Source organism: Acomys russatus, chromosome 19, assembly GCF_903995435.1.
Source record: "Acomys russatus chromosome 19, mAcoRus1.1, whole genome shotgun sequence".
In the NCBI taxonomy this organism is placed as follows: domain Eukaryota; kingdom Metazoa; phylum Chordata; class Mammalia; order Rodentia; family Muridae; genus Acomys; species Acomys russatus.
In genome coordinates this window covers 63,681,460-63,702,885 of record NC_067155.1, presented here as the reverse complement: position 1 = coordinate 63,702,885, position 21,426 = coordinate 63,681,460, and the positions used below count along the sequence as shown (strand labels likewise).

Below are 21,426 nucleotides of genomic sequence, written 5' to 3'. Positions count from 1 at the left end.
AGGTCCAGATCCCTGTTGACTGTCAACCAGTCGTGACCTCTGTCCTTGCTGAGAGATGGAAAGAGGAGAGGAGAGTGTCCTGCCCAGCGCAGCCTCCTCTGTGTGGAGGCATTTGTCAAGGCCGGCCACATTGCGACCACAGCCTCCAGCTTGTCTCTTCAATAGGGTTGTTGCTAGTCAGGCCCAGGGATGGGATGCAGGGTGTGGGAGACGGAAGCTGGTAGTGCTCTCTAGAGTGAGGAGCTACTGACCTTGAGCAGCGTCCTGATCTGAGAGCCAATTGGAGCCAGACAGACCCCAAGTCTGATTTATAGGACAGGTTTGTTATCGTCTCTCTGTCTTAGATGGAAAAATGCTTCTCCTGGTTGCTCTGCATCTTTCTGGAAGGCAGACAGAGTCTCTGCAGCATGGTCCCATAAGCCAGCTGGACCGTGGCACAGCCCTCTGAAGAGGCTCTGTCCCCGGCACCTCTCAGGCAGGGTCTGCAGGAGGCAGGACAGTTGAGCCTGGGAGCTGTGCTGTCAAAGCGGAATGCAGGAGGCTGCCACCAGAGGGCAGCTTAGACCCCCGGGCCTGGCCCTGCACCCATGATGCTTCTTCAGCGGCAAGGAGCCTGTGTATTGCTGCTGCATTCGGCCATGCATGGGGCATCAGGCTTGGGCTGGCTTGGGGGCGGTGCCTATTGAAGTCAAGGTGGGAGCCAGTGCTGGCTGAGATACCCAGTGGAAAAGCTTACCACGTCAACCATGTGGACTACGCCCACATTGCCCAGCTCACAGGGCTGTACCACCTTCCTCAGATGTGGTTGGACCGAAGTCAGGTCCTCGCGTCTCCTCAGGCCATCCTGAGATCGTGCTGCATATCCAGGTGTGCGGTCCTTACTCGGGGACTCGGACATTTTCAGCTTTGCAAGTCTACAGCTTCGTGGGAGCAGTGTGGCTGTGACCTTCCGTGACCACCCCGCAGACCTCTCCCATGTCACAACAGATACTGTAGCAGATACAGATACCCTGGGTGCTGGGCTGTACAAGCCAGGTCACCTGCATGTGTGGCCCCCATGTCTAAGCAGCATGTGCTCATCAGTGAGGAGTCCCCTCCGCACCTCGTGCCTTGTGATGATTTCTAGTCAAGAGCTCTATCTTGACCAACGCCAGGCCGAGTCTTGGAAGTGGAGCCTAGTACGTTAGAGAGAGCTGGACTAGTTGGCTCACTCCCAGCTCCAGTTTCCCCTGTCTCCTCAGCAACTTGAAGAGGGGTGTCTGTTATCAGGCCCTGAGATCTAGATGTGCTGTGAGCATGGCGCCCCTTCCTAGCTGCATGGTGCCTCCTCTGGGTGTACCAGTGTTGCCCCCAAAACCCCCAGCCCAGGCACATACAACGTTCAAAACTAGGCTCCTTTGTGCCTTCCCACCCAGTTGCGCTAAGTGTCCTGACCGTCAGGGGTGGCGCTGCAGGCACCTGCTCTCCTCAGCTGTGCACACTCAGGAGAAGCCAGTGGTTCAAGTGCTGGCACTGGCTGTGTTTATCCATCGGCTGTTCCTGGGAACCCGGTCACATGCTTCCTACCTGCCAGAGCTCCTGAAACAGTGTGTGGGCTCATCCCTGCCGCCTTCTTCAGCCCACGTCCTCTCAGGTCCTGAGCACAGGCCACAGGACCAGCACTCCTGTCTTCTAGAAGCTGCATGTTCTTCCTGGGAGAGATCAGCTCAAGATGAACTTCACCCAGGCCATGTCGGGACACACTGGGAACACAGGCCACCCAGGAGATGGCTCAGGGGTTAAGAGCACTTACTCTTTGTTCAGAGGACCAGAGTTAGCACTAGCACCCACACAGGATGGCTCACAATTGCCTGGAGCACCTGCTCAAGGGATCTGACACCCATTTCTGAGCTCTGTATGTAGCCACATAACACATGAAAAGAAAAGTATATGTGTGCATGGTCATAAGGAGCTGGGGACTGTGCATGCCTGTAATCCAAGCACTCAGGAGGTAGGAGGCTTCCACAAGTTGGAGGCCAGCCTGCTCTTCATAGTAAGCCCCACGCCATGCACAGGGAAACCCTGTCTCAAACAGACAAAGGAGCATATGAGTGAACCTGATGTTTAGGCAGACACTGGCTGGCCATTTTCACTACATCTGGTGGCCACTGAGGCATTGTCTGTGTGCTCACATTTTAACTGAGTTTGCCATCCTGTGACCACCCCCTCCTGGCTTTTCTGTAGTACCACAGCAGCCTGGCATCGCTGAATGGGCTAGAAGTCCACCTGAAGGAGACACTGCCCAGAGACCAGGCTAGCCCCACAAGCAGCACATACAACTTTGTGCATTACGACCGCATCCAGAGTGTGCTCTCAGGTAAGGGACCTTTCTAGGGAACCCAGCCCCAGTCATGGCAGTGCTGCAGCCCCAGTTATGGCAGTGCTGCAGCCCACAGCCCTCTGGCCTCAGCTAGGCCTCTGAGCTCACTGGCAGACACTCGGTGGGAACTCATGAGTTTAAGGGTCTGTGTAAGGTGGCCCCAGTGCAGGAGCTGCTGCGGCTTGCAGGTGCTGGCAGTGCTTTGTCCCAGAGGCGGCAGTGTGGCTGGCACCTGGACTCAGTGCCCCCACACTCAGGACCAGACACAAGGAGTGGGGAGGGCTGCCATTCACTACCCGTCTCTTTCCACAAGCCAACCTGGCTGCAGTGGCTGCCCCCCAGGACCGCCGCTTTCTGCAGGCCGTCAGCCTCATGCACTCGGACTTCGCCCGGCTTCCTGTGCTGTACGAGATGACCATCAGGTGAGCCTCTGAGCCCTGCGCGTCCAGCTGCCCCCCGGCCCTGCTTCCTGGGCCTGGCTGTGCTGGCCACGGCCCCTTTGGAGGCCGTCCTCCCACACAGGCCTGGGTTAGGTTCTCCAGAGCCCCTTCCCTCTAAATATGCAGGTTACTATAGTGGCTAAGCCTGAGTCTTCTCCTTTTGAGGGTGTGCCAGACAACACTGCAGGGTTCTAATTACAAATGCCAGGCCTCCTGAGAACAGATCCCTGCAGAAAGTTCAGAATCAGGCCTCTCCGCAGTGCACATCAGCCCCAGAGTCCACCCGTGTCTCTCGTGGCGGTACTCCTGGGCTCCGCGGGCTTGCTTTTCACTCTCTGTGGCTGGTGACGATGACGCGGGCCCATCTCCTTCCTGGTGCCATGCTTCTCAGCTTCCAGTCGTCTGGTACAGTCACTGCACTGTTTCTGAAGCTGCTTAGGCTCTCCTCTCCTCACCATGCTGTCCTCAGAGGGCTGCAGGGAGAGCTGACCTGCCTCTCCAGTGGCCGCGCAGGTGGCTTTTCACTCCTTTATGTGAGAATGTGAGCACATGTGGGGCCCATGATATCCCAGGCTTACCCCCAGGCCTCCGTGACTCAGGTGCATGCTCTCCCCATAAGTCCCAGTAGTTGGGTGAGGACTGTGGTCTGGATTCAGTGGGAGCACACAGAGCCTTGGTGATGACACTGTCATGTCCTGTCACCTGCCACACTGATGCCAGTTGTCTGCCCTGGTGTCCTCTGCTGCTGCTGGCACAGCCTGTCCTAGCTGGCATCCCAAGTGTGACTTGCATCTGCAGCAACCACTCTGGGATCTGGGCATGCTCAGTGTGTGGCTGTTGAGTGGGAGGCAGCAGCAAGCAAATGTCAACATTCTGTGCGACCAGATGCTGGCAGCTGCTGAACTTCACCTTCCTGGACCCAAGAGACTTGAGCACAGGGCAGAGCCCATGGCATGTGCTGGGCAGGTTCTCCACAGCGATGGGGTGCAGCCACATGCTAATGAGCACAGAGACTCCTGTGTTTCTGCAGCAAGCCAGGGGCTCCCTGCTTGCCAGCGGGAGGGCTAGCGTTGCCACACAGGTGTGACTAGAGGGTTGAACCACCAGGTCCCACTCGAGGTTCAAGAGGAGCTTTCCAGACAGATGCCTCACAGGGCTGAAGACCCTATGCCAGCCAGGTTCTGCAGGTGCCCTCCTCACCCAGCAGGAGACAGCTGAGGGGAGGGGCCGGTAATGCTAGAATTAGGGAAACTGAGGCTGGGTAGGCCCAAGGCAGGAAGAAGGTAGGGTCCAGGGGTGACTGGGTGGATCTGCTAACAGGTGAGGGTCTCTCCTTAGTCCCTGTGGCCTGGAAGGGAAGGAAGCAGCTGAAAGAAGCAATTTAAGCTGAAGCTTACCTAGCAAAGTGGAGAAGTTGGGGTGGGCTGTCCTGGAAGGGGGGTGTCATAATGGATATTGGTTATGGATGTGTATGTGTGTGGTATGTGTGATGTGTGCGTGTATGTGTGATGTGCATACATGTGTCTGTGCATGATATGGTACATGTGTGAATGTATGCATCGTGTGTGATGTGCACGCACATGCTTCTGCATGTGTATGCATGTGCACATGTTTGCACATGCACCACAGTGTGAGTGTGACGGTCAGAGGACACCTTGCAGAAGTTGGGGCCCTTCCTCTAGCACGTGGGCTTCAGGGATGGCACTGAGTTTTCAAGTATGCCTCTGGCCCTGTGCTGTGGGTTTTTAAGGAGTTCTTATGAATATTTATGAGATTAGTGCCATGATCATATTAAGGCCACCCTTTTTCTTCTCCAACAGCCCTTTAGGTGTTTATTCCCAGGTTTTAGGGAAGGAGCACAGGGCTGTGGGGGGATCAGATCTGCAATGCAAATGACACTGGTGTGGAGGGTGCAGACCTGGGTAGTGTGCATGTGCAGTGGAGAGCGCCCCACTGTCTGTGTCTGAGCCCCTAGGGCTTTCATGATGTGGGACAGATGAGCAGCATGCTGTCAGGAGCTCAGCTACCAAGATGCAGCTGTGGTTTCCTTGGTTACCCGACACCTACCTTCTCAAATACCCATCCCAGGTCCTCCTCTGTGCAGTCAGTGCTGCGTCCCTCTGTCAGCCCGTGGGTCTGTCACATCCCATTCCTCTGTCATCTGAAGGCATCAGGCTACAGCGGCACCAGCTACCCTCCTGGCCCAGGCTCTGGGCTGTGCTGAGGGAGGGGTGTGAGCAGGCCTTTGCTCTGCTGTAGCTGTGTTGACAGCAGCTTCTGTGGCTCATTTGTTCAGACACTGGGACTTAAGACCTGGCTGCAGCCACCTTGGGCCCATCGTCCCTCATCCCAGCCCCAGTGAGTTGAAAAGACAGGACAATTGTTACCCAGCTCAGTGCAGTATTCTGAGCCACAGCAGGCAGGTATTAGGGATGTTGGGGCGGCCAGCCAGGGCCCACAGGTCACCCCTGAGCTCTTGTGCATCTTCCCTCCCCACTAGGAATGCCTCCACAGCTGTGTACGCCTGCTGCAACCCTGCCCAGGAGACCTACTTCCAGCAGCTGGTGCCCACTGCCCGCAGCTCTGGCTTCCCGAACCCTCAGGATTGTGCCTTCAGCCTCGCAGGCAAAGCCAGGCGGAAGCTGCTGAAGCATGGGGTAAACCTGATGTGAGCTGTGTGCAGCCCTACAGTGTCCCCAACGCTAAGGTCGAGCTGTGTGCAGCCCGATGGTGTCCCCAACGCTGAGGTCAAGCTGTGTGCAGCCCGACGGTGTCCCCAATGCTGAGGTAAAGATGTGCGCAGTCCGTGTGCCACCCCTCCAGAGGGTGTCCCCAGTGCTGAGGTCGAACAGGACTTGCTCCTTGGTGGCAGCTGCATGGGACTGTGGGCTCAGGGTTCGGCATGTGTCAGTGACTTGAATGTGGTGCAGGGCAGGCTGCAGGCTCGGGGATGCACCCTGGGGTCCACTGGTAGTTCCCTCGGGTGCTAGGGGGCTGAGTTCCAGGCCTGTGAAGCAGATTCCCAAGGGCTCAAAAATAAAGTGACTAAACTGAGTTCTGAGTAACCGACCAGCATTTCTGTGACAGGGTGAAGGTCACTGCATGTTTTACATGGGCACGGGCACACGCAGCCTCCATGTCCTCGTTTCACACTGGATTCTGCATTTGCTCATGTTAGAGCACAGCACATCTGCACAGAACCCATACACACCAACTGTAGCCTGAGCTCATCTCCAGTGATGGGCAGTGCCCGTCCCCCAGGCCTGTGGGGGAGGGTCTGCGCCACTGTTGAGTGTGTGCGTGTGACTGCACATGATTTCCTTTCCCATTTACCCTTGGCCTCGGGGGTACAGAACCCATGGGTCTGGTGTGCTGGCTGGCTGCTTTTCCCATGGACTATACACACCAGTGTGCTTGTCTGCGGGGATGTAAGCCACAGTGAGCCCCCGTCTCGTCCTCTCCCTGAGGCCCCTCAGCTACTAGTTGGCCAGAGGTTGGTCTCCCTGCCAGGCACAGGCGTACTGCTCTCCAGGCCTGGCCAGTTCTTCGGGAGTGAAACCCACTCCAAGTTTGCTGCTGGCTCTCAAGAAACCTCATGGTAAATTTACAGCTTGTTCTGCCAAGGGGTGCTCTGCACAGCACACGCTCCCATCTGCCAGCTGGTGCTAAGTCCTGGCCCTCACCTTGGTGAGCAGACAGCCTGTGCTGTGTGGAACTTGGGACTCAGGAGCGCAGAGGTGTTGCAGCTTCCTGCTGTGGCTCTTGTAACTACCCTTTTGATTACTCTTCCAGAAAGCTCTTTCAAGGAATGCGGCTGTGTTCCCCCTTCCCCCTGCCCTTGTGTGACTGTCTGCAGACCTGTAGCCTCTTTGAACCAGTGCTGTGGGCAGCGTGCTTCCCCATGAAGCCTATTCCAAAATTCAGGCATAACAACGTGTGAGGCCTGGCCTGAGCTCCACAGGGCGAGAAGCCCTGACAGAGGGCTTTAAAAGAACATACCAGAAGTTTCCTATAAACCAGGACATGCTCCCTCTTGAGTATGGACATGTTGAGTGGGGGGTGTGTAGGACAGACAAGGACAGAATGTGTCCTGTCACTCTCCACCTTATTCCTCTGAGCTGAGCTCCCCCATTGCTCAGTGCTGGGCTCCAGGCGTGGGCATGGCCACACAGCAGCGTAGGTGCTAGGGGTCCATGCTTGTGCGGTGAGCTTGCTGTCACCTGCTTAGCCACCTGGTAGTCCACATCTGGACTGCCAGCTCTGAGGCGAGGCAGTTAGACGCCACGTTCAGGGGTGCCAGCCCTACTATGTGAGCTCGCCGCCAGCCATGGTTCTAACTGAGGCCAAACCTAAAATAAAGAAGAACTGGGGGTTTAGCTCAGTGGTACAGGGCTTGCCTGGCATGAGGCTCTGGCCTCAACCACTAGTAACACCCCCCCCTTGGCCTGTTATTTAGGGGGTGTGGGCCACACGTCTTGAGGACACATAGGCAGCCTGATGGTAAGTCCCCCGTGAGGAACTGTAGCCTCAGCCAGCAGCCTGTGAACCTTGCTGGGAGTGGATCCATCAGGTTCCAGACGGCTCTGCCAGCAGCCACAGGTGAGGCTGGGGTGTGAAGCGAGGGTATGCATTCATAGGTGCTTCCCAGAAGTACAGTAGAAGTCCCATCTCCCCGACACACAGTGCCCCAGAGACCCAACTGCCTCCTGCCCTGCCTCACTGGTCCCTTATGAGCCCCTGGAGAGGACCTGATAGAAGCCCTGGGCTCTGCCTGTCCTTGGTGGAGGGTTGGGATCTCAGGTAGGAGGCATTCCCCGCTCCTAAGAAGCTTCCCTAGGGTGTGGGTGGGCAGTGGCAGGGGAGGTGCACAAAGGCCCCTCCCATTCCAGATCTCTCAGCCCAGAGGCCTGCTCCTGAAGCAGGGAGCTGCTTACCATTGGCAGCCATTGCCAGTTTCATGGAGTTTATATGTAAACTGCCACCTCTGCCAAAAAGAACCTGGAGAGTTGCTTCCCTCAGGTCTGTAGAACCCCTTGCATCCCGCCCCAGGGCTAACTCAAGAAGTCAGGTCCTGAAATACTGCAGGCATCCCGCCCTCTGCCCTGCTTTGTCCTTTCTCTCCTAACACCAAGTCAGCTCTGGTGTCAAACTCAGCCTGTTGGGCTTCCTGTGAGCCAGTCTGCTGGCCTTCTTGCTTTCTGTCTATCTCTGTCATGGAGGAGATACCTGCTGCTGCTGCTGCTGCAATCTCTACAGCAGTGACCAGCCTGGAGGCTGCTGGGGGAAAATCTACCCCCAGCTTCCTGTTCCTTCGTCCTAGTCGCCTGGCCTCACAAGACAGTTTGCACATAGCCCCAAGACCTCAGCCTCAAAAGTACACTTTAAAAGCAGGGTGTTCCCACAGCAGAGGCTTGGCAGGGTCCGTGGCAGACTCCCATATACTGGAAGGGCACCAGGCCCTCCATGGCATGCCAGGGGCAGTGTCTGCAGGAGAGTCGATAGTTTGAGTCAACACCCAGAGCATCACTGCGCCTGAATAGAAGACTCCACACACTGACCACAGCGGAAGCCACAGGAGGAAAGAACATCAAGTGTGTTGGGGCCACTCCCTGCCCCACTGTGAACTGTGAGGCCCACGTTCCCATGTTCCCGTGGCCGTCACTGCCACTGGGGAAAGACATCCATTCGCACCACTTCCAAGTGACACGTGTGGTAAGAGTCTCATGGTGTCCACGCAGGCCCTGAGGTCCCTTCCTATGTGCTTCTGACACAAAGCCCATAGAGGTGAGTCACGGAGAGGGGCTGAGGGGGAAACAGTGAGCGGGCCTGCTTGAGAGCCTGTGCAGGGACCCAGATGGATTCCTGCCCTCCAGAGCTGTGAAGGGGAATTCTTGATGTCCACACCAGTGTCTGCAGTCTTCTGTTAGAGCTGCCATGGGAGTCTACTGCAAACTGAACCCTGAGTGTGCAGTGGGGCCACAAGGCCTGGTGAGGATGCCCATCACAGGAGCCTCAGCATGAGTGCCCCTGCCTGGCCTCTGCTGGATGGTCACCACTCCCAAGTGGGCGGGAAGCAGGCAGAGTGCTGGGAGGTGGGCTGCTCAGGGTTAGGGTTAGGCCTGGCTGCCCCTAGGGAGGGCTTGTGCCTGTAGCCCACGAAGGATGGACCTGGCAGCAGACAAGGGATAGGTGGCAGGTGCCCCCATCTTAAGATGTAAACTGCAGTGCAAGGGAGTCATGCACTGGTGTGCTCACAGTCTGCATTCACCTGTGCGGTACACACACCTGCTCCTAGTCCTCAACTACTGGAGGAGAGCGGGGGGGGGGGGGGGGGGGGGGGGTGTTGGACCTGCCACAGGCCTCTGCGAGGAGAGAACTGCCCTGAGTTCTTCAAGCACGTCTTTGAACCCTGGCAGGCACCCAGAGGCTGCCTGAGAATTGCCGAGTGGCAGTCCCTCTCTGTCCTTCCTTCCTACAGCCAGGCCCAGCATGCCAAGGCAGTGGCTCCGGGCTCTGGCCAGAGGCCCGTGGAGGCTGCTGGAGGCACCATATTCACTCTCCTACCCAGTGGCCAAGCTGGTGCCAGCTTCAGCCTGGGCTCCCTGTGCAGCACTTACTACCAGGGACACTGAGCGGCTGTTGTGCATTGTGTCCCTCCATCCCCACCCCCGCTCGGCTTGCTCAGTGTCTTTGTCCTTTTGTTAAAGCCTAGAAGATGCTGGCCCTCCCTCCCAGCACCTCAGGAAGGGGCATTCTGGGAGAGTCCAGGACATCAGCTGTTTTGGGCCTGGGTGCATGCCCACGCCTTGGGACCACAGTGCATGTCTTGTTGCAGGACACCCAAATCTGAGCACTAGAGTCCCTGCAGTGTAGCCGTCCTCCCACTTGATGCTGCCTCTGGATGGCTGCAGTGTAAGTCGTGGGAACTTCATCTTTGCTGAGGAGAAAGGACAAAGGGCGGCATCTCCAGCACAGCTGCTGGGTGGAACCTCGGGCCTCACATGCTAGGCTCATCTACTACTGAGCTCCAGCTATTATTTTTAATGATTTCAACCTGGTGGTGTGGCTCAGTGGCAGAGCCCCTGCCTCGAGTCGACTAGTGGGGGCCTAGGGGGTGGCTGAGTGGTAGAGTGACTGCCTAGAATCTTCTCAATGGGGCCTAATTCAACAGTAATGTTTGCCCGCCATGCATGCCACTCTGGGTTCCATCCCCAGCCGTGCCACAAACCAAACCAAAACCCCTAAACACTCGCGCCATGAGCTTGGGATTGCCTCCCATGTGGGAAGTGGGGTTAGGGAGAAAAGTAGGACGTGGGTGACAGAAGCTATCTAAGAAGGTGGCGGGATGTGACCTGTCCAGTGTGCGCACCTCTTGCCACCTAGGTCTGCAGTCTGCTTGAGTGTGTCCACGGCCATCGTCAGCAGCTCTAGGTGGCCTTGTTCCCTGTATCTGCTTAGCGGCAGTTAGCAGCTGGGCAAGTAAATGTCGGGCAGGCCGCTGGTGGTGGTGCCTGCAGCAGGGTGGGGATCTTTAGAAAAGCCTTGGCCCCTAGCCTGTGCTTTACGGGCATGTGTGCACCTGCGCAAACCCTCCCATCCATCCATCGGAACGCTAACATCATACTGCCAGACTGAAAGGTCAGATTGTACTTACGAAGTGAGCGTGAGACCCATGCCATGGACAAGAGTGAGTGGGTTGGGGCTTCTTGGTGGCATAGGTCAGAAAGCACAAGTCATGCGGCCTAGCAGTCAACAGGCAGGAGGCAGAGGGACTCCACAGTGGGGCCGTTTGTCTCCGTGGTTCCTGTATGGGCTTTCTTAGCTGTAAAAACTTGGATCATGTGCCCAAAACCGACCCAGCAGGATAGGGATTCTTCTTCTTACTTTTTATTTTTAGGTTTTTCGAGACAGGGTTTCTCTGCGTAGCCTTGGTTGTCCTAGACTCACTTTGTAGACCAGGCTGGCCTCAAACTCGAAGCGATCCGCCTGCCTCTGCCTCCCAAGTGCTGGGATTAAAGGTGTGCGCCACCATGCCTGGCCAGGATAGAGATTCAGGAGACTGGTTGGTCAGGGTCCAGCCCTCAAGTTAAGATTTGCCAGACCTGAAACCCATGGGCGGAGTGTGGGGTTTTGCGGGGTGGCTCAGCGGTAGGGCGTTCAGCTAGCTTGCATGTGCAAGCTCCTGAGTTAGCACTGCAAACAGCAAACATACAAACAGCGTCCAGGATTCTGTTGACAAGAACTGCAAACTGGCCATTGTAGAGGCCGGGGCCATTATCACAGAGAACATGGCTTGCGCCTTACAGTCCGTGACCCTCACCCCCAGCTGCTGAAGCCGCAACAGCAGTGAATTCTGAGATCTAGATTGGTCTGCATTCTACCCCAGAACACAGCTTCTGTGGGGGTCAGAGTGGGTCACCAAAGACAGTGATGGACAGGAAGGGGGGTTAGGGTCTACGGACCTGATGGTGGCTTTGAGCTGCTCAAGCCACTGCTGTGGTACTGGCTGGAGAGGCATGGGGTTGCTTCCACAGCAGCTACTGGCTTCCATTCCTCTCTTACCTCCAGCGGTCCTAGAGACACACAGAAATGACCCCCAAAACTGCTTAGTGAGCGGTGCACCTGGAGGATGGCGAGGAGCATCTCGGCCCTGAGAGAGCGCTGTTCCTGTCTTGGTGCAGCGTCCAGTGTGGCTGTTGGCTGGCACTGGGCATGGGTGCCAACACCCTGCAGTCCAGTCAGGCTGCCCCAGGGTACCTGGCTGCCATCGCTGTGCTTGCTCCTAAGGAGAAAGCAGCTTTCCCTCCTGTGCCCCTTCTCAGGCGTCTGCGGCTCTGTGATGCAGGGGGAATCCCATGCCTGCCCAGTCCCTCCTGTGCCCCTTCTCAGGCGTCTGCAGCTCTGCGATGCAGGGGGAATCCCATGCCTGCCCGGCTCCTGCTCCTTCCCTCAGGGACTGGGCCTATCTACAGGGGAACCAGGTGAGGCTAGGAAAGGGGACGTGGCAGTGAACTCCAGGAGCTGAGCCTGAGTCCAGCTTTCCTAAACTTTTTTTTTTCCCCTTCAGGAAAATGTAAGAATTTGTAATTCGTACGAATATTGTCCATTTTACCATCTGAGCTGACTTAACATCACAGGGCCCTGCTGCCTGTTCCCACCCACACCTACTCACCATACGTGGTGGGGATGGAACCCGGACCCTCAGGCATGCTTAGGCCTGTGATCCACCCTGAGTCACATCTTAGTCCTCCCTGACAAGATGGCCATGTGGCCTCAGCCATCTACCTGATGCGACTCAGAAGCCCAAGAGCCACATCCCCACACCGGCCCGTCACTCCTCGCCGCCCAGGCCCTGCCTTCTTTCACAGGCTGCATGACCACATCACACTTGTGGGCAAGCTCTTTATTTGCTCCCTGTTCCCCACCCATGTCCTTGGTGTGTGGTGGGCGCAGTCGGGATATGTGGGAACATGCACCTGAGGGTCTCTCCCGAGACCCCGAGTGCAGAAGCTCTGGAGCCAGAAGGCCCCCTCCCCTCCAGCTCTAAGTAGAAAAGCATCCTGGGTGCTTTTCCCTCCCATGGGCTGACTTCATCAAGTTAACTCCTCAAGGTGACTGGTTTGCACTTGGACCTGATGCTGGACCCGTACATAAGGCAAACTGTCCATTCCATCCTGCTCTGGGCCATGCCCACGGGCCACCACTCTCAGCCAGACTGGCTGGCTCACTACACGCTGGCATCAGCTGGCTCAGGGCCTCTGGCTGGCCTTCACACTAGGACGAGAACTGGTGCCAGGTCTGTGGCCCTCTCCGGTGTCCTCACACCCATAGCCTTGGGTCATTGTGTGGACAGATGTGGGGATGACCCTCTGCTGTCTCCGAGTCTGAACGTTTACTAACAGGCATAAATGTCAACTCTTAGACAACAGACTCCAAAGCAAGATGGGCACGCTGGTCACGTGGTTGGTGGCAGAGGGTCAGCGCCACACGGTTCCTGCCAAGCTTGGCAGACTCAAAACCACAGCAGCGGCACGCATCAGGCCTGGCTCAGCAGTAAGCTTCTGTAGGCAGTGAGCTAAGGGGTCCAGCACAGTCAAGGCTATCACTGGATAGCCTTCACTGGGCTTCACTTAGCTCTGTAAGAAGCTGTGGTTAAAGAAAAGGCCCTGGTCACAACCACCAGGGCCTGCCAGACTTTGGGCGACAGCGGTAACGATGGATTCCCTGGGCCCTGACCTGCCGCACCACCCTGACGGCGGCTGGTAAGCCCCTAATGAACCTAACCGGGTACGCGGGCTACAGACGTTTCTTGCTCCTGGACTGTGAAGGGTCCTTGGAACCCCAGCATCAGAGCCCAAGCTGCTGGGCTCAATGGCTCCTGGTCTGTGGTGGTCTGTCTTGTTTGTTCTCACAGCTACATAAGTTTGAGATGATTACATTTAGACAGGTGGCCAATTTGGTTACTCTATTCCAGAACACAGAGAAGACATCAGGTAGCAAAGTGACACGGGAGGGACACACAGTCTCTGGTCACTGCCAAAGGGACACACGAGTAGGCCAGAAGTCCCAGCAGGTAACTGGAAGGGGAAAGAAACCTAGGACATCCCCAGTAACCGAAGGAAAGACGCCCGCCCCACGGTGGCAGGAAGCCATTCATGCTTCCAGCGTGGGTCAGGGCACGGTCAGGTGGGCTGCCCCACAGTCTACCCAGGCTCCACTCAGCCTGGCTCCAGCCCAGGCAACACCCTCATCGTCCCGGGGCAAAGATGAAATCCAGGGCCTGCCGTTCGGCAGCTGCCACGTTGGGGTGCCAGAGGTCCACCATGAAGACCACCCGTGGGCCATCCTCAGCGGAACCTGGGGAGGAGGCGAGTAAGGGGGTCAGGTTAGCCCTGGCACAGCTCAACATGGCCCGAGCTGCAGGGCGGGCAGGCATGGGAAGACCTCCCCTTCCTGAGTGGATGGGGAATGTCCGTGGGGCCTCCCATGCCTGCGAGCAAGGTAGGTAAGAAGAAATAGAAGAGGGGAATGAGACTGTCACGGTGGGTAGAGTCTGGATGCTGTTGTCCCGACCCACAGAATGCCTGACACGGAGAGTGACCCTGAACGTGAGATGGCCTTTAGGTCATGTCGGCTAATGATGGCTTGTCACCTGTGATGCCAGCCGCCCACATGGGGAGGTGACTCGGGACAGTGTAGGACTTCCTGCAGCAAGCAGGCGGGCAAGCTCTGGAAGAGGCAACTCCTACCTTCGTGGAACGCAGTGTGCAGGAAGGAGTCATCGAAGAGCAGGCATCGGCCTTCTGCCCAGCACTGGGGCTCACCCCCCACCACCAGTTCGCAGCCATTGGGAGTCTTCAGACCTGCGGGGGGCGGGGGGAGAACACAGGATTGAGAAAAGGTGCGGGGAGGGGGGTGTTGTGGAAACTCCGGAAAGCTTTCGGCCTTCCACACACTGCCCCGGAGTCCACGCTGTGGGCTGTCTGTGACCTACAATTCAGAGAGAGACCACCCTGAGGTGATGGTGTTAGGGAGCTTTGGGGATTGGGTCACGAGTGGTAACTAATAAGATGGACCCTTCAGGCTGCGCGTGGTGGCGCACGCCTTTAATCCCAGCACTCGGGAGGCAGAGGCAGGCGGATCTCTGAGTTCGAGGCCAGCCTGGTCTACAAAGTGAGTCCAGGACAGTCAAGGCTACACAGAGAGACTCTGTCTCCAAAAACCAAAATAAATAAAATGGACCCTCTACCACACGAGGTCACAGCAAGAGGGTTCTATACCCTCTGTGTTGGCTAGTCTTATGCCAACTTGACCCAATCTGGAGTCATCTGAAGGAGGGAGCTTCACTTGAGAAGATGCCTCCATCAGATCCAGTTGTGGGGCACTTTCTTAGTTAAGTGATGGATGGCGGAGGGGCCAGGCCACTGGGGGTGGGGCCATCGCTGGGCTGCTGGTCCTCCCTTTCATAAGAAAGCAGGCTGAGTAAGCCATGGGGAGCAAGCCAGTAAGCAGCACCCCTCCCTGGCCTCTGCTTCTGCCTCCAGGTTCCTGCCCTGTGTGACTTCCTGTCCTAACTTCCTCTAATGATGAACAGTGATGTGGAGGCATACGCTGAATAAACCCTTTCCTACCCAGGTTGTTTTAGGTCAGGGTGTTTCATCACAGAAATGCTAAACCTCACTAAGAGACCCACCCAGCAGCCAGAGCAGCCCTGCCTCACAGAGCTCCACCTCGCACCTCAGACCCATGAGAAGTACACCTCTGGGCTCTTTTTTCGCTTGTTCAGACAGAGTCTCACTGTGTTGCCAAGGCTGGCCTTGGAACAGGCACCACCACCCAGCTGCTTCTGTTCCTAATTTAACACTTTGTATTACCTGACACCCCATGTGAGTGAGCGCTGGATTGACACCCTACCAGAGGTGGCTCTGTCCTTCCACAGTATACTCCAGAGATCAGTCTTGCAAGGCAAGCGCCTTCACCCACCAAGCCATCTCCCCAGCCCCTTTCTGTTCTCCGAAAGCCACCCAGCATGTGGGTTGGTCCTCACGGCCCGGCAGACAGGTCATTCTTTCTAGGGACGGGGGACTAGGTCCTCAGCAAAATTCCTCCTGTGCCAATTTCATCTGGTCTGGGTCCTAGACTCTTTGGCTTACATTAATAGTTGAGGTTCTCACGACCTCGGGAACTCCTGACGATTAACCCTGGGGCCCACGGGAATCCAGGAGTGCTGTGTTCGAACAGGCTCCATCCACACACTGCCACCCCACAGCAGGACATCTGCAAAAGACAGTTTCCTGCCGCGTCCCGGGCCATCAGAGACTCATTATTAACTGCAAGTTACTAGCTGGCCTGAGAACAGAGTGGCCACGGCGACATGTGCACATTCTACATGCGCATGCACACACAGCACATAGGGTAACACGGGAAAGTCCAAGCCTGGATTGCCCTTCTCCCAGCCTGCGGACTCAACACACCTGACACCTACCACATCTCCTCCTCCTCCTCCTCCGCATCCCGAAGCTTTTGAACAGCACAGCAGCTGAGGATGAAGTTCAGTGGTTCGGCGCTGGCCCAGCATGCATGACACTGAGGTTCATCCCAGCACCGTGTAAATCAAAGGCTTCCACAAAGCAACCTCTCAAAGGAAAACACTTCACTCCCACTGCCGTCAGCCTCCAGCCCCAGCCTGTGGCCCAAGCCTACCGTTCGCTCCCACCCGGTCTGTCCTACCTCAGCCTTCCAGCTCTGTTCGCAGCCCGGCTCCCTTGATGGATCCTCGCCAGGGGATTTATTAACCAAAGCCACTGTGTGGATCAAAGCCTACCTGCTGGTAGTGACGGCCTCTGCCTGCCAAGAAGTTCACATGCATAAACTACGCAGTTCTGCTCCTCAGCCCTGAAGAGAGTCGAGCGCTGCCCCCCCCCACCCCCCAGTTTCAGAGACGAGCTCGGCTTCCAGGGCCCAACAATGGAGGGTGAGTGAGGACCTGCATCCAGATCTGCTGGCCTCCAGAGCCCCCCATGGTCCACTGGGGCAGAGGCCGTGTCTTACAGCGCACATTGTAGTCATGAGAGCCACTGCCACGCTGGGGAAGAGCCTGCCAGGCACTACGCCAAATGGCCACTTAGTGAGTTGTGTCCCCAAACTTCGCCACAGCACTGGTGCTGGGTGTCCATTCTGCAGAGAGGCAATGAGGCCTAGGGAGACTCAGACCCTGCCCAGCCCTGCAGCTGCCCATGCATCCAGACTCCAGCATCTGCCTGCCTGTCTGTTCCCCACCCCCTCCTCGCCCCCCAGCAGCCTTCTCAGCACTAACACCACCAGTCCAAACAGTACCTTACCCAGAATCCTCATCCAGAGAGCAGAGGGAACCGAGCTGCTGGGGCGAGAGGGGGTGGGAGACTTAGCAACTGGCACAGGCTCCCTGCAAAGCACACCAGGAAACCCCGCCACAGCCTGCACAGGACACTCATCCTCCGCTTCCCTCCTCTTCTGAAGCCAGCCAGCACCCCCACTTACAGCTGCCGCCCAGGTCAGCATGCCCCGCTCTAGCGCTGTCATGGGCCTTCTGTCATCATCCACCAGGAAAAAGATGCCACAGAGCTCCCTCTGCACCTAGCTCCGGTGACCACCCTGAGACAGGCCTCATCTTATTAGATTCCCAAGGGAGAACTGCTGCCTCAGTCTCTAATGATGAAGCTCTGAGGAAGAGAGTGACCTGCCCAACATGGCACAGCTAGCTCACAGCTGGGCTAGACACAAAGGCTGCTTCGCCTGGGTCTCAATTCCCACGCCACGCACACGGTGCACGAGATTCCTACAACCTGAACCAAGTGACCAGAATAGTGGGCACAATTTGTCTACAGTGACTCAGAAAGCTTAAGCATCTCTCACAGCCTCCTGGGCACCATCGGGGGGGAACCTCTGTCATCATCAGAAACCCCAGGGGTTCTGTATCAGTCCCCACAGAGCACAGTAGCCACCAGCCACACCTGGATACTCAAACTTAAGTCAAGTGAGAACTTAAGGTCAGCGTTAATACTGACCACAGCCCAAGCCACATGTGGCCCACAGCCACACGTGGCCGGCAGCTTGCTTACAGACAGGGAAGACTGAGAACACTGTTGTCATGCCTGCCCCCTTGAAGTTCTTCCAGACAGAGCTTTTCCTGCCAGGCACCAGGTGTCAGGCCTGGTGGCAGAGAGCCCTTGTGAGTGCTTGGGGTTCCAGCTCCGGCACCACAGAAGAATGAATCAAAGTCTGAGGGGATAAAAGGGGCTGGGGCTGGAGATATGGCTCCATTTCGTAAAACGCCTGTGGTGCAACCAAGATGACCAATGAATGGGCTAGGCGCTGTGGCACACACTTGCACTCTCAGGGCTGGGGAGCTGACGACAGAGAGACCGCTCCCCCTTGGGCTTGAGACCAGCCAGCTTAACCTAACCACTGAGCCCCAGGTCCCAGAGAGAGAGGGCTCCTGAGGAACAAGATTCAGACATGACCTCTGGCCTCAGCATACATGCATACAAGGGCATGCATGTAGTGCAGGCTAGCCCTCCAAGCCTTGACCTTTTTGCTTTGCCTCCCCCCTTGAGTGTTTGGAGTGCAGGTGTGTGTCACTGCCCCCAGCTGAGTGTTGCCGGTATCTGACCAAAGCACCCAAGAGGCAAAGGCACCTTCTTATACTTGAGGCTTCTGTGAAGGCGCATGCTGGGGCTCTGGACCCCTCCACATACCTAGGTGGCACCGGATGCGGATGTTTGTGGGCCCGTAGTGCTCCGTGATCACAGTCCCGGGACTCAACACTGAGATGCAGGCGTTCCCAAAAACATTGTTCCCCATACAGGTCCGGAGGCTGCCGAGCAAGCGGTAAGTCCGGGGGCACTTCCTGCAGTTCCTGGGGACGCAAACGCCCTGGTTGACAAAGTCAAAGGTGAACCACTCCCCGCTGGGGGTGCTGTTCACCTTCCAGCCCTGCGGGAGGCTGCAGTTAGAGAAAGCCTTGTAGAGTGTCTCGAACTCGCAGAGGATGGCCTGAAAGTTCCTCTCCAGCAGCTCCACGTCGTGCCTCTGGGCGTCCCGGGAGAAGTAGGGCGTCGTGGGGAGGTCAGGCAGGAAGAAGACCTCCGGCTTCTGGATGGAGGGCTGGCTGCTGAGGTAGCGGCTCTGCTCCCGGATGCCCTTGTGGATACGGCCCATGCCGGACCAAGAGTACCGCTTGGCGTATTCCTGTAGATTGTGGTAAAGCTTCTGGTTGAGGCCTTCGTGGTGCGTGCAGCAGTGCACACACTCGGGTGACTGGCAGTACATGGACCCGTTCTGCAGCCCGTTGGCATCCACGCCCTGCAGGAGGGAGTTGACGGACACGTGGGGTCGGGGCTGTTCCCGGCCCACGTGGTAACAGTACCACAGGAACAGAAGCAGCAGGCAGGCCACCGTGACGACGGCTGTGTTGTCACAGTCCCGCACTGACTGGATGCCAGTGGCGATGCAGTCCCTCAAGCCATCCAGAGACCAGCTCCAGGCGACCAGCCACATCTTGAGGGACTCGGTACTCCGAGCGAAGCTGGCTCAGATGATCAGTCCTCTGGGGGTCACCAGGGCACCCACAGCATGCAGGTTAGGAGGAGGCAAGAGGAGCGGCTGGAGCAGGGGGAGGCATGGCTGCCACTGTCCCTCAGTTCCTGCCAAAGGCTCCATCAGTGAGCACTGGGCCAGCTAGGAAAAGTCACTGCAGTGGGGTGGAGGGCGCTGCCGCCTTGTGTCCCATTAGCAAATGCCGGCAGTCACTGTGGAGGGGTTTTCATGATGTCCAAACCTGGGATGGAAACCAGAAAACAGCATCATGAAAGTAGTGACAAGAAAAAGTCCTAAATAGCGACAGATTAAAACAGCAGGGGGCCATCACAATGGGCAAACCTCCTCCCCCAACCCCCTCCCCCCTTCTCTTCTCAAGCACGCTGTAAGTCTGGCTAACATCACCTCAGAAAAGCAAGTGGGTGCCCTGGAGTGACCTCTGTGGCCGACACGCACAGCTGGGAGGTGACCTAGTGGCCTTACCCACAGGGCCACAAAAGGGAGAGCTGAAGCCTTCCAAGTCACTGACTCAGTTTCCCACCCCTGACAGCAGTGATAGTGCTTTGCTGGCCATCCTGCTTGGGGGAGGTGAAGGCCAACCGTGCGAGCCCGACTGCGCCTCCCAGGTCTCTAGAACCCAGAGTGTACCCCAGTAGGACCCAAAGTGTCTCCTAGTTTCTCAGCAACGCTCCATCCACCCTTCCTTCGCCAAGGTGGCACAAACAGCTGCATCCATGCTCTCCCGAAAGCCTGCCACCACCTGCAGGAGTAGAGCTGGGAGCATTTTGGTGCTCCTCCCTCCTCCCCTTGGGGCAAATGGGGGACAGCGACATCACAACTGTGTCTTCCACTGCCTGGACCAGCTAGGCCTAGGAAACGTGCAGTACAGCATGACACAACCAAAGCAGACATTGGCTAGGCCAGGGGTAAACACCTGCCGCCGCCGTTTGCAGGGCACCTCCCCTCTCTAAGCTTCATCAGCTGGCTGCGGGTAAAGTCATGGTAAACCAGAGATGTGTGATCAACAGGCAAGCCGAAGATGGAGAGTGTCCCAAGGCTCCCACCTGACCCCAAGTAGAAGGCAAAGGCCGAAGTAACGGGTGGCATCCACTCCTGGACTCAAGGAAAACCTCTGGTGCTCAGTCACCTACTGGCGCCATCCCGGCACCGGCTGAATAAAGAATCACTTGACTATAATGTTTAGGAAGTCAAAAACACGCATACTGAATATTCATGGGGGCTCTTTTGCTTCTAGGAAAAGTACAGGAATGCGGTGCCGAGAAGCCAGTTTCTTCTCGAGATCCAGAGCCAGGGTGTTAAGCTCCTCGCTCGCCCCTCCTCCACGGGTGATACCATCCGCCTTGGCTGCTTCCTCTTTAGGAAAAAGCCCCAGAAAGGTGTCTCTTTGCATTTCTCTTCAAGATAGCCCAGGGTTCCCGAAATCCCGCGTGAGACTCTCACCCGGTGTTCTCAGACTCTTGGAGCAAACACCCTCCTTCCCTTAGTGAAACTAAAACTGCCTTCAGCAGCCAGGTTTCCTTGGATGCCCCTAGACTGAGTTGGTGGTAGTACCTGACAGGAGAAACTGAGTTCCCACCAACCTGCTCATGTCAAAAGCAGACACACACACACACACACACACACACACACACACACACACACGGAAGAGATCTCTGCTGCTGGACCACCAGCCCTTCCTTCCCCTCTTCAGAACAGCCTCACTCCCAACAAAAGCAGACACGAGCCTCCCTAAGGCAAAGCAGTAAGAGATTCAGCAAAGATAGACCCCCAACCTCTTTGCAGGACTAAATCCACCACTACAATGGGGAGCTGGGACCTGCCATTCACTTTAGAGCCCCAGGGCTGCCTGCCCCTACACCCAGGGAGGGACCCACGATCTGATCTGTCACAAGAGAAGCAACTCTGGGCTTAGTAGAGTGAGGGACAGCAAGAGGAAGGATGGATGCACACTGCTGGCTGTCTTCACACCCACACTGCTGGCTGTCTTCACACATCTGGTCCCACCAGCGATGGGCATTACGCAGCCCTGGACCTCAGACCTCAGAGATCAGCAGGCTCTCGGGAATAAAGGCCAAATTCAAGTCCAATCAAAGATAACTTCTGACACAAGGAATGCCTGGGGAGACAGTCTCCACTTGACCCAGTTAACCGGGATCAGATGACCAGCTCAGGAGGCTTTCGGATGCTAAAGAGCTCGGGTCACCCTGAGGTGAAGCGAGGCGGCCCCGAAAGCGCCCCCAAGGTACAGCACAACGCAGAGGAGGACAGAGGCGGCTGTGCTGCTTGCTAGTCCCTACACCAGAAAGCCAGAGAGCTGTCCTGAGACAAGCCTTCCCCTCTAGGGACCTTCCCTCCTCACGGTCTCCCGCCAGTGTCACAGGCCCTGGAGAGGTCAGAACGATGCCGTTAACGCAGGTGGTGATGCCCATAGTCAGGGAAGGAGGAGATGGTGAGGCGAGGGGTAGCTGGAAAAGTGGGAAGGAGGTGTAGGGTGCGTGACAATTCATGGGACAGGGAGGTGGGTCAAAG

The 21,426-nt window shown here is 56.9% G+C and overlaps 2 protein-coding genes across 2 annotated transcripts in view; one reads left to right on the top strand and one right to left on the bottom strand.

The window, feature by feature from the left end:
* The window catches only part of Hps4 (HPS4 biogenesis of lysosomal organelles complex 3 subunit 2), a 33,603-nt gene extending 28,101 nt beyond the window's left edge, over positions 1 to 5,502 (top strand). The window contains exons 11-13 of the mRNA XM_051161735.1: positions 2,224 to 2,356; positions 2,673 to 2,781; positions 5,300 to 5,502. Coding sequence (XP_051017692.1) covers positions 2,224 to 2,356; positions 2,673 to 2,781; positions 5,300 to 5,471 — 414 coding nt within the window. The 3' untranslated portion in view covers positions 5,472 to 5,502. The remainder of the gene's footprint in view (positions 1 to 2,223; positions 2,357 to 2,672; positions 2,782 to 5,299) is intronic.
* A 7,988-nt stretch (positions 5,503 to 13,490) lies between these two features.
* Positions 13,491 to 18,914, bottom strand: Asphd2 (aspartate beta-hydroxylase domain containing 2). Its single transcript, XM_051162161.1, has 4 exons — positions 18,910 to 18,914; positions 18,036 to 18,853; positions 14,049 to 14,162; positions 13,491 to 13,656 (listed from the first exon to the last, which is right to left on the bottom strand). The coding sequence occupies exons 1-4, from the start codon at positions 18,912 to 18,914 to the stop codon at positions 13,547 to 13,549; spliced, it is 1,047 nt and encodes a 348-aa protein (XP_051018118.1). The 3' UTR covers positions 13,491 to 13,546.
* Between the last annotated feature and the right edge of the window lie 2,512 nt (positions 18,915 to 21,426).